Here is a 12,335-nt window from a genome sequence, read left to right as displayed (position 1 = left end):
TGTTTAGATATGTTTCCAAAAACAGTTTGCCACTTGACTAAGACTACATTATCTCCAAAGAAGTCACAGAAACATGAAATCTATCATACAGCAGGCATAATGGAGATAGAAAACTTTTCAGACATGCTCTTTACGCTTGGCCCAAATGGTGTATACAGGATTAAGTGGCAGCTGCCCAGCGGGAGAAAGCTAACTCTGACATCAGAGTTACTAAAAGCAGAAGAGAATGGGGAAAGGAAAAAAGGAAAAACCGTCCAGAGTTTTTCTCACAACTCTTGCTGTTATTTCAAGTTCCCCACTCTTATTTGTGCTCAGTAAAGTAGCTTGGTGGGTGGGCTTCATCTTTTAACAGTCTTGAGGGAACTAAGCCATACGAAAAGTAAAAGCTCCGCATTTACAGTTACAGTATTTCAATAGCCGTAATTATTCCTGGGACCATTAAGAACTCCTAGATACTTATAAATAAGTTAAAATCACTTTCTGAAGGCCCTGACAACTGAGAGGCAGAGCAGACAACAAAACTTGTGCATTTAAAATGGCATTCTGATCTCATTAGCTTTTGAAAAGCAACATTAGTCACCACAGCTTATCAGAATGGGAGGGTGATTTAAATATAGAGAAGAAAGCAGGCTTTATTAATCAGTTCAGGAAGTTTTCTATCTATTTTCAAGTCTTGCAAAACTAAGAAGTATTAAGTAGATATGTTGCCTAAGGGATTTTAATACTGAATTTTTTTAAATATATGTATTATTGATGAAACTATAAAGAAGTTAGATGAAACAATCAACTCAGATAAATCAAGTGAATTTTTTTTAATTTTCACTCACATTATTTTTGGAAAGTTGGGAAACAGGAATGTAGGTGAGGGTCTTTTCCACCTTATCCATTGGAAGGAGGGGAGGCAAAGCAAAGAAAGGGACTCACAGTACTCATGCTCCCAAGGTCAAATACTCATCAATTTCTTGCTCTTTTTTTTATGTACCATATTTGGTTTATTGGATCCTCTTTTTCAGAGGAATCCGAAGTATCTGTAACAACACTGGAAGCCTGTTTTCACCCTAAAATGCTGCACTTGTTTTTGTGACATTAAGTAACACAAATACATCTAGCAAGAAAGTATTGAATGGAAAATAGCTGTGTCAACACTGCAGATTACCTGAACTAGAGAGATACTAAAAAGCTGACTCAGACACAAGACTGAGTTAAGCCACAGCAACATGTAAACATAGACAGGCCTTACAGGAGACTGGGAAACTCACCTTTTATCTAAAAAGCTGTTGGAATTTGAAATTTACTGGAAGCCATGGACAGCTCTAAGTATACACTCAGAAATCACTGTGGCAGATTACGCTGGAAAGCCATATGGTTTGTGTGGAGCCAAAGGCTGTTAGCTTATAAAACACACATTAAAAAAAGCTACCTGTGATTTTTTTCAATGCAATGCAAGCAGGTTTTTGCACTTTATTAAATGTTTATTTTGGAAGCTTCAACAGAGTCATAAAACGTAATTATCAAAGCATCAATTCCAAAACAGAGTAGTTTATGCAGTATCTGCCTCTATGACTAAGAGCAGCTGCATTTATCCTTAAAGTTAGTTCTATACCATTGATCCTAGTTCTTGAAAAAATAAAGTCTAAAACTTCAGCTTCCCAAGGGGCAAATATATTCAATGAGGAAATAAATTAAGCATCTAGACACAAGTTTGTGAACTGAAGTTAAAAAACCAAAATCACTGCACTGCAAGTCACACAGGCCATTAGAAAGTGCCAGCAAAATGTAATGCTGCTCCCTGAAATTTGCCATTTTGTTCCAAAGAGGGCATTTTTCCACAAACAGATAAAATTTTGCTAAAAAATGGCTACATACACCAAGCTTCAACTTAAAAAAATATTTTGCATAAGAACACAGGATATGTACCAGCTGTTTCAAAGAGAAATCTGATAGACAGTTATGACAGAGCAAGCTATTATTTAGCAGTGCTACATTTGCGGAGTATATGCTCCTGGCCTGAAATAGAGTCTGTGGACTCTCAAGCTGGTTGTTACCATTTTGGACAATAAAGAACACTTTTCATCCAGAAAAACGTAAAATTATATTCAGCAGATATTCTGCTGTTAACCAAACCAGCTTCCTTTTGTGCTTTCTGAGGAGAAAAAGCTGGATTTTAAATAGCAACTGTTTTTGTAGAATACACATTTTTATATTTTAATGTTGCCTAAAATCCCAAACCACTGAATAGAAGACTGAAAAACTTTCATGTAAAAAAAAGATACAGCTATGTAAAGACAAATGTACATTACTATAAAGCAATAGCCTTATGTATAATTATCCTGTTTCTTAGAAACGTAAGTACACTAAATTACTTACGTTGTTATTTCTTAGCACTGTGCATTAGACAAATCATAAGGGATAATACAAAGAACACATTTAGCACTGCTAGGCCCCATCTACTGCCACTGCCCGCAGGTTATCCTTGGATGCACTCTGACTGATCTCAAATGCAGGAATTGAACAGACAACGAGTCTTCACTAAGATTTCATTGTAAGGACAACTTTGACAGCAGTAACTTTACAGTTAGAAAACCTGCTGATGTCCTGGAAATACAACTAGAAGAAACATAGACCGTAGTAACCCTTTTATTTTCCCCCATTTGGCAAAGGAAAGAAAACATTCAGTTTGATGGCAAAAAATTATTCATGTAATCAGGCATGCAATAACGGAGGGTTTAAAGTGCATTGTAATAAGCAAAGGGACAATATGAAGTCTTCTTCAAAACCAGAAAGAGTATTCTGTTCCCACTTTCAGCTGACCTGGAGTAAAAAAGAGTTTGTAAGAAATGTAAAGAAGCGCAGTATATGCCTGGAAAAGTATGGAGACGGCTACGGTTACCTACTTCATAGTGACTGCTTCACCTTATCTTATTTTCCAGGTTTGCTAATCAAGCAAGCAACTTCAAGCAAGCAAAAGAGTTACCTAAACTACAGAAGACTGCTCACATTTCTGCGACTTGCTGTGCTAAAATCCTCAGCTCAAATCTAGTCTACTCTAGATACACTACTTTCACATCTGAATTTTTTCTACACGCTTAGGAAGAGGGGTTGTCTACAGGTATAAAAGGAATAATACATTGCCATGACTAAATCCATGCCAGAAATAAATCAGGATAGCTTAAATGAACTCAGTCTACATCAGTTTTGACCAACTGATAATTCAATCCCAGGAGTACACAGAAACACTGAAAACCTGACACTCATATCCGTAACATTCTTCTTTAGAGTGAAAATAAATGTAGTTACGGAAATAAATACAGCAACAGAGAGAGAATTATCCACAGTTCTTCTTTCAAATATGTCTTTTCCTTTTTTTATAAATATTTCCAGACAATGGTTTTATTTTGCTAAAATTAATTCTTCTTTATTTGGCAGAAGAGAACCATACCTGCACCATTCTTTACAAAATGCTTAATCAGTAAAGTAAAAACAAAAATGTAAACAACATCATTGAACAAAAATGCATACAAGAATATATCATTGACTATACTGACAAAATATTTCCAGTATTTGAACTTTGACCTGTGGAAGAAACTGGCTATTTGTACAGACTTGCAGGGACAGCAAAGGCACCTGTAAGAGATGCATGCATGAGGAGGAAACTACTGTAGCGTACTTCTTTAAATTGCAGTTACGAGTCATCAAAGCATGTTACTTATCAAAGCATGTTATCCTTACGTATCCCAAATGTTTCTTCTACAATGAAATAATAATTTTTCTAAATATTATAAGATTTTATTATTGTGCTTACATGTTCATTCCAGGCATCCCCGGGCCACCTAAAGCATTCAGTGGGGGTCTCATTGCACCTCCATAGTTCTGCAATGACAACCAAGGGTCAGACTACCACAAAACAAAAAAACAAAACCAAAGAGGAGGGGGAAAGAAAGGACAGTAGGTTAATGATATCCCTAAATAACTGCTGACTGGATAGGCCAAAGTAATTCATGCTTTCAGGAGTTTCCATTGTTGACTTCAAAAAACAATATTGTTAACCCCAAGGAGAAAGAATTATGAACAATAGAAATAGACTAAGAATACTTAAAATATTTCAGGAGAAATTATTTACACATATAGAGGTCAAGTCAATGGCCAGCAAAGGGCAGGTATGTTAAATATATTCAACTTTTATAGCAAAGGAGCTCATTCAAAATCAGAATCCTTGACTTAGATTCCAAGATTTCTACACTATGGAATTTAAACATAATTCTTCTAAAATTAGATTTTGCTAGGCTATCAATAAATGCTTGTACAAAATGATACCACATGCTATCTCTTTTATAACATACAGCATAACCATTACATTGCTTTTCTAATCAGTCACTTCTAGTAAGTCTATGGTAACTAATACGGAAAGTATTTAATATGATAATGAATTGATCAGTGCCTATAAAATCTGAGTTTATGCCCTGAAATGACAAAAGTTTAACTCTACTATTTACATGAAAAACTGAATTATATCCATTTTTCTTCAGAGGAATACAAGCAGAACAGTCTGTCTCACCTCACAATCATAAGGCACTCCCTAATCTGTGTTACTGCTGCTAAATTTTTCTGCTGTTTCAAATGAATGTATAATAGCAAATTCTCTAAAATAAACAGCTGTGTATTTCGGAAGGAAGGGAAGACAAAAAACCAATTTACTTAAAAAATTTTAGCTCATTGCTGCAGTCTATTTCCCAATAATAAAACTGATACTCTTTATTACACGTACAGTACAGTATGAACTGCAAAACCTACATGACTCAGGTTTACGGGTGTTCTCTATTGGTCCAATTCACAAAACTGTATAAACGTGATGTCATGATTACATGGGGGAAATCAAACAGTGATATTCAAACTGTGGGTCTGGTGCTGTTTATACTTTGACTGATAAGACACATTAGTTACCTAGAACTGAGCTATAACTGGGAGAGGAGGTTCTGTTGCTGCAAACAAAACCCCCAGACTAAACATTTTCTTGTTAACAATCTTGAAAGCGTCCCCTCGACAGCTGGTTTTCAAGAATACAACCCGTGGCTGCAAACAGCTGTCCTCCTCCAGACCCAACAGTGCCATCCGAAGATGCTGGTCATTGGTCACTACTCACTCCTGCCTTTCCGTGTGCAGCTGGTAGACCAACTTGTGCACAATCTTAGGCAAAAGCCAGATTAACCAAAATCTCCAGTTTAACCTAGATTAGATAATTTTGCCTCAGCAACTCCTCTATCAGAACTGTAGGGCAGTAACTTGTGGGTGGTTGAAGCAGCTGGGCACAGTAACATCCCCTTGTAATAGTAACTTGGCACTACTGGATCTGGAAGACAACACAGTCTGACTATAACAAAACAGCAGTTCTGTATCTTTTATTTCTTTTTTCCATCTTCATGTCAAGGACTGAGCCATTCTCCCTATTTGGCCTGTCTGGTATCTATCTCCCTTCTTTATTTTAATTCAGGAATTGTTTGTGTGGACTGGAGATAAAGATCTCTATGGAATCCTGCAGACTGGAATTATCCTAATCAAATGTACTTCTAACTGTAATTACTGCTAATTCTAATCAAACGTACTCCTTCGTCCTAAAATAAGAATGCTTTCATTAAGGCTACCAATATACAAGTTCCTTCAGCTGCAGCTATGGTGCCTGCAGAAGTTAGTGCCCCAATTTGTTCCTTACAGCTTCTTACCCAAAGTCACAACCACCGCCGGTTTTTGGGTAGCTCTTAGTAAGTGCTCTCTAACATCAGGTGGCAAAAATTAGCTAGATTTGCCAAGACTTTATCCATAAATATTTAAGGTGACCCCATTCTTTTTGACTAAAAAGCATTAGGGAGCATGCGGGAAGCTCACCAGCAGATATGAAGGATGGAGAGAAGCAGCGGTCACAGACTGGAGGTTATACCCTGTTCAGCTAGCGTAAGTACAGCTTGAGAAAAACCTGAACCTAACTCTTTGGAGCTTGTCACATTGTCAAGCATTTGCAATCATCCACTGCTTTTTGCTTCACATTATTTAATTTGAAACAGTCTAGGAACATAAAATGCAAAACTGAAGTAAATGTTCTGTAAGTTTTCAAGCATATGGATGCTATACTGGACATAAGCTTTTCTACATCAGCATATTAAGCGTTGTGCAAGTTGACTGCCTGTGTAGCGAGGCAGAAGGGCCTCCCCTCCCGCTACAGGCACGCCTCGGTCAACATTACGGCACTGCATCAAGAGCATGTTGAAAGTAGGTGTGAAAGATTCACCAAATTTGGTTCTAGAACTGCATTCTGAGAAGATCCTAAATGCCAGATACACAGATAGGTGATGATCCAATAGAAAAGACTGCTTTGTGGACTTATATTTTGTGTAGATTAGCTACGTTTCCCCATTTTAAGAGGACATTCAGTAAAGAAAGAAGAACCTTACAAAAACACTGGATTTTAAGAGACAGCAAAACCAGAAAAATTATAAAAACTGGCATGAGATTTGCTTGCTGTGACTAATGATTTTGCACAAAATATCTGCTCAATCTCATATGGCAGCATTGCAAAGCTCCTCTTTCTACCTCCAAAAGGCAAGTGGTAAATGTACTTCAGTGCTACAGAAAACATAATAAATTTATTTAATAAGGGTTTGTTGGTCACACAGCAGATGTTGTGTAAAACTGCACAACTGGTTTCTAATAAGATGACCCAAAATTGTAAAAACAGTTATGACCAGATTTGAAAGGCAAAGCTATTTAATCATTTCCAATGCAGTTGTTATTCTGAGGAACAAAGAGGTTACTAGAGAGACCATCTAAAACGGGGGAAGTAAAAATGCAAAGTGTGAGCACAACAACCATGCTGTAATACAAGACACTGGTGACAGCGGTATGAAACACCGCCTCCTAAAGTCTCTCACACTGAGAGCACTGACAAAATACAGAATGATCTTTGGGATTCGTATTTCAGGTATGCATTAGAGTTGTCTTCTACCTTAGTTTTCTGTTGAAATGTAACACTGACAAATATCAACTCATATTTCCACACTTTTATGGAAAGAGCTTATGAAAAATTATGACCAGGTCAGCACCATGAAGAAGGCTGATTCTTGCAATCCAGGGTTGCTTCGCTCCTCAAAAGCAGAGCCAGATAGATGCTTGGAATTGACAAGATTGAGAAATGGCAGAATGAACTTCTCATCTTAAATTAAAATCTCTCTAACACTCACCAAAATTCTAGATCCCTACTGGGTGAAAGAAAAACTCTACAGAATTTTTGGGGTATTTTTGGTACACAGAGTTCGTTTAAGAAGTATTAATCCTTTCCTTCTAAACAGCATAATCAATTAGGTTGGGAAGATGAGGATACACCTACTTGATCCTTGGCTTCCTTTACAAATGTCAGCCTTTGATTATAACATACACTGGCTGTAGGGCAAACATAATTTTTCTGAAATAAACAAGTTAAAATATTCCTCTTTTAATTCCAAATCTCAATTAAAATGACTGGTATTTTCATTTTTAGACTTTGAACAGCTTCAACTCAGAATTAATTTTCATAAAACAGGAAGTTTATTTTAAAATGGGATTAGAAGATCAAGTCCTGGTCATCTTCAAGGAAACCAGAAAATGAAAAACCAGAGTAAGATAGTATAAATACAGGCCTTTTGATAAAAATCAGTATCTAACTGTGGAAGGTACCTGTGGTCCTAATGGAACCATTCCTCTTGGAGGAGTCATTCTCTGCATTGGCCCACCCATGTTTGGATGCCCTGCAAATAAAGTTATGTGACTTAAAAAACTATGCAATACGCAAGCACCTTCTGAAACATCTTTAACAAATCATTCCTTTTGATTAACAAAAATCTTACAAAGCTGCAGTAAGCCTTGAAACACAGAAAGCAAGATGCAAGTTTGAGAAGACAGTACTTCTGAATGCTCCACATAATTATTTCATTCACCTTGCTGTCGTGTTGGGTCCATCCCGCTAGGCAATAATGGCTGACTTCCTGGGACACCTCCGAGTGCCTGCGGGCACAGAAGCCATATGTTGAAAGCATATAATGCTTGAAATTCATGTTAAAGACATAATGCAGATATTTTGTTTTGAATTCCCAGAGTCAAGAGTAGTGTGGAAGAGTTAACATTCCTAAATATCCTAAGTGCCTAACTAAACTAAAGGTCTTGAATGTCCTATGACCCTGACAATGCATTTGCATGGACAAACTCTTAGACTTCTCTGGAATTATGTACAAATAATCTCCAAAATATAAGTTTGCTCCCACCACCACCATTCCTCCCTCCCTTAGCTTACCTATTACTTAACCTCCTGTTAAGGGTCGAGGTCCCAAGGCAAACACTGCCTTTTTCTTGAGTATGTGGCTATCTATCCAAGACTTATATTGCTACAGTTTTCCCTTTTAACTAGAGTTTTAACATTTTCTTTCAGAGGTTGGGATGAGGACACTGATATTCTTTTTGTAATCTTATCAGGCAATACAGGTATTGCATACTGTGGGAACGGCTAAGTTACTCTTCACCTAGAAATACTGTATTATTGGATATACAAAGGGGAACCTATCTGGAAATACTAGACAGTTTATTTCCACGAGAGGTAGGAAATTCAAAATTAAGATGCACTTTATTAGCTCAAAGGTAATACAATCAAAAGGCACTGCGCTGCAAGATTAATGGAATAAACAAATAATCAGAGATGCCATCATTTAAACCACAGTTTTAACATGTAGTTCAGTGGCTTGCAGTCTGGACGATACATAAGAACACCACATGAAGTGCATGGAGAAGTGTCAAATACTAGTAAAGCCAGAACTGGCCACTTCTGACAGAGATGGCAGGTGACATACAAGGACATGAGGACATTTGCTGCTGGAGCACACATGACCAAAGACTTAACTCATGCAGATTTAATCCTATGGATCATTACATCAGGGACTGTGGTTCCTTTCTAACATGTCATACAACTTCTCAAGAAAAACAAGTGTACCTGCACATTGCCAATGGCAAATACCCTTGTAGGACCTGACCTCCTAAGATGTGATTGAGTACCAGGGGCAATTTAGGGGCACTCGTGTGGCACTTGGTAGGTACTAACTTTTCTTGTTACAAAGCCTAGATCCATCTCAGGTACCTCTTACACAGCACTGGACTGTGCTGTGCATGCATGCCCTATGTCACTCTTCATTCTCAAAGAAACACAATCCCCACCACAAGGCATTAAGAAATGGAGTTATAGTTACAGCAGGAGTTTAAACTGATTTTCACTGACTTCGCCTAATAAAATTTTCAGCCCTAAAGCTGCACTACAATAGCTTATTACTTCCACACACTGCCCATCTATACTGTAACTTAAATAATAGCAGTGCTGTTAAAAGCTGTAATTCACGAATGTGGCACAGTGTCAATGAATTGCAAGAGCTGTAATTCAGCTGAGATTATGTGATAACATTACAGCTCTGAAATGAAAATATCACAATGTGCAGACAAAAAACACCCTGAAACTAAAACTGCAAGCTGGCAGTGGTTTCACAGCACTCACCACATCTGGTTTCTACCTGTCAGTATTTACAGCGTTCAATAACATAGAAAGAGAAACAAAGGGATATGTGAAACCCAAACACTGGTGTATCTTTGGCTAAGACACTAATGAAAGGTGTGAACACCAGGAAGAAATTTTGTACTGAGTTACAGTATTTCTGTAGCAGATATTTAACTACATTGGGAATGACATTGCACTCTTACGCTGTCCCTTGACGAGTTCAGCAAGGTTAATTAAGTTACCCATTTCTCTTCTGAGAAAGTAGTTATGGTACAGGTAACTTAACCTGCTCCCAGCCATCATCACGTTTGATGTGGAGGAATGCCTGAGGAAGTCTTGCCACCCGATATATCCAGCTCACTAAAACTTACACTTCATACTTACCGGCAATATTGTACCACTGCTAAAGACAATTTTGTTGACACTATACAGATATAAAAGTGTACTGACACTGTATAGATACCAAAAATAGCCAGAACTGAAGTTGGGGAAAAAAAGTCTCCTCATCAAGCTGTGAACAACAAGAAAGGCAGTCCTGGAAGTCTAAGTTGGACCAGAACACCCATGCCATCTATTCTGCCAACCTTTCCCAATATTGTAAATTACAGAGTTTTTCTTTCAGAGCTTTACTGATATTCTTCTGTCTGCTTACCTTGAACTTTTCATCTGCTGACAGCTGCCTTCTCTTTCTCTATCTGCACTATGGAGAACTTAAAAATACAAATGCTATCTGCTTCCAGAACCATCTTTTCACAGATGGTGAATAAAGGTCTCTGCTGATAACAGCAGCTCATTACTCATCCTTGTTACAATGGCATGCATTACCTTTGATAGAGATGAGAGAAAATTCATGTTTTTATAAAGTTCTCATAATGTATGTAAGAGTCATAGAGCACTTTATGATATCTTTTTCTCAGCAATAATCTCCACAGTACTATGAAATAAATATAATTCATATATCCAACAAAGAATAGGAGGGAGTGACGTGTTTTACGTAGAATTAGTAAAAAAATTCTCAGAGCTAACTGTTTGATGTAGTTAGGAAACTTTACAAAGTGTTAACAGTTATGGGGATATTCTGCCTTCATCTCAGAGCAGGCAGCGTTGGCTGGCTGAGGTTAATGCAGCACCACACAAGGCACCTTCCTTCCTCTGCAAACAGGCTTAACACACAATAAATTTTGAGGTGTATAATTAAGCATGGGAAAGTGAGCTGGGAGTGGCACAGCCACACTTCAGCAAAGTAACTATTTAATGGTCAGACAAAATGGGGTGGAGAGGGACCGAGTGCATTTTGTAGCCAACAGGACAACATTCCTTGTTCCCACCACTGCACCATGTCCCTGGACCACAGTGATAAAATCTTACCTGATTGGGTATTCTTAAAGGTGGCCTTGGACCTCCAGGATACCGAGGAGACATGAAAGGCTATGAAAAAAAGAAATACTGCTAAGTAATTCAACTTAGCTTGTAAATACTGCATCAAGTCATTGGGTTTATGGTCTGATGGCTCACACCTCAAGCATCCAGCTTAAATACTTCTACAGAGTGTTCACTGTATTATTCCACAACGTTTAGTAAAAGTAAATAAATTTAGAGATTCTTAGTGAATGCATCTATCAAGTTATGTTTTTTAAAACTGTGTTACAGCAACTGTGAATTCAGATTATAAACAACTTAATGCATTAACAGTAAACAATAATAAATCATTTATATCAGATAATCACACATCTATACTTTCCACTGGAGAAGGAGGAAAGATAGGAACCCTGAAATAGAAAACAAAAGTGTTCTTGGGACGGTCAAGAGGTAAGGAACAACATACGTCACAAATGCTTTCCATTCACTTTTTCATAATAATACAGTAAAATACAATACAAGATTAAACCTGTGAGGGAAGAGATTTCAAGTTTATGTCGTAAATATTTAGAACTTTGGTGGTTCCATTAACCAAATTAATTCTATGTTGCACTGCTCCCATCTCTCCATATTTAACTCCATGCTCACATACTAAGTCTCCTCTCTCAAACCCAAATTTCTACACAGATCTGTTGCACCATCCTGCATCATGTGAGGTTCTAGTGACTCTTGGCTACTACTATACCAATTCAGAGCCTACAAACAAGGTCAGCCCCTTATGGTAAACAAATGGTAGTACCAGCAAATACATTTAACATCTCTGCTGATTCCATCCCAAAGCGTGACAATAATCTAGACATCTAAAAAGCTGGGAGATTAGTGAAAAGTGTCAGATCTACAGGAAAAAGGCACAAACATTTGACTGAACAGATGATAAGGAGGATAATTTTGGCAAATGAGCATACAACTCCAGACGAAAATGGAGAGTTGAAAGTATTCTTTGACTGGAAACACCAGGACAAAAAAGCCCAATTCTTTATATTGCGAAAGAGGAGCTCACTTCTCTTCAAGACACTGCCACTGGGGGCAAGGAAGAGATAAAGAAAAGGGGTCTGCTGAGACTTCCTAGGGGCAATCTCTGATGACAAATGAGCTGCTGCCTTTTTAAACCCACTCTTTGGGGGAAAAAAAACAAATACACCTACACAGGCATCATCTGCGCAGCTGTAGCTAAGGACTACTGGCAGGTCACTAATACTCTATGATCAACACCACTGTTTTACAAATCAAGGCATATTTCAGCTCCATCAGCAGCACCGTGTTATAAACTAAAATGCCAATGATCATCAATGCTAATAATGCATGTATCAATAGTAGCAATAGCTAGCAAATTATTTTACCAATAATCAGAAATGGAATT

At 37.6% G+C, this 12,335-nt stretch overlaps 1 protein-coding gene across 1 annotated transcript in view; it reads right to left on the bottom strand.

The window, feature by feature from the left end:
- SSBP2 (single-stranded DNA binding protein 2) overlaps positions 1–12,335 on the bottom strand; it is a gene marked incomplete at its 5' end in the record, with an annotated part of 49,735 nt that overhangs the window by 23,585 nt on the left and 13,815 nt on the right. The window contains 4 exons of the mRNA XM_010144323.1: positions 3,803–3,870; positions 7,702–7,772; positions 7,962–8,028; positions 10,925–10,984. Coding sequence (XP_010142625.1) covers positions 3,803–3,870; positions 7,702–7,772; positions 7,962–8,028; positions 10,925–10,984 — 266 coding nt within the window. The remainder of the gene's footprint in view (positions 1–3,802; positions 3,871–7,701; positions 7,773–7,961; positions 8,029–10,924; positions 10,985–12,335) is intronic.

This window comes from Buceros rhinoceros, unplaced genomic scaffold, assembly GCF_000710305.1.
Source record: "Buceros rhinoceros silvestris isolate BGI_N320 unplaced genomic scaffold, ASM71030v1 scaffold45319, whole genome shotgun sequence".
Taxonomy (NCBI): domain Eukaryota; kingdom Metazoa; phylum Chordata; class Aves; order Bucerotiformes; family Bucerotidae; genus Buceros; species Buceros rhinoceros.
The sequence above is the reverse complement of the archived record's forward strand: the minus strand, read 5'-3'. Positions and strand labels throughout refer to the sequence as shown.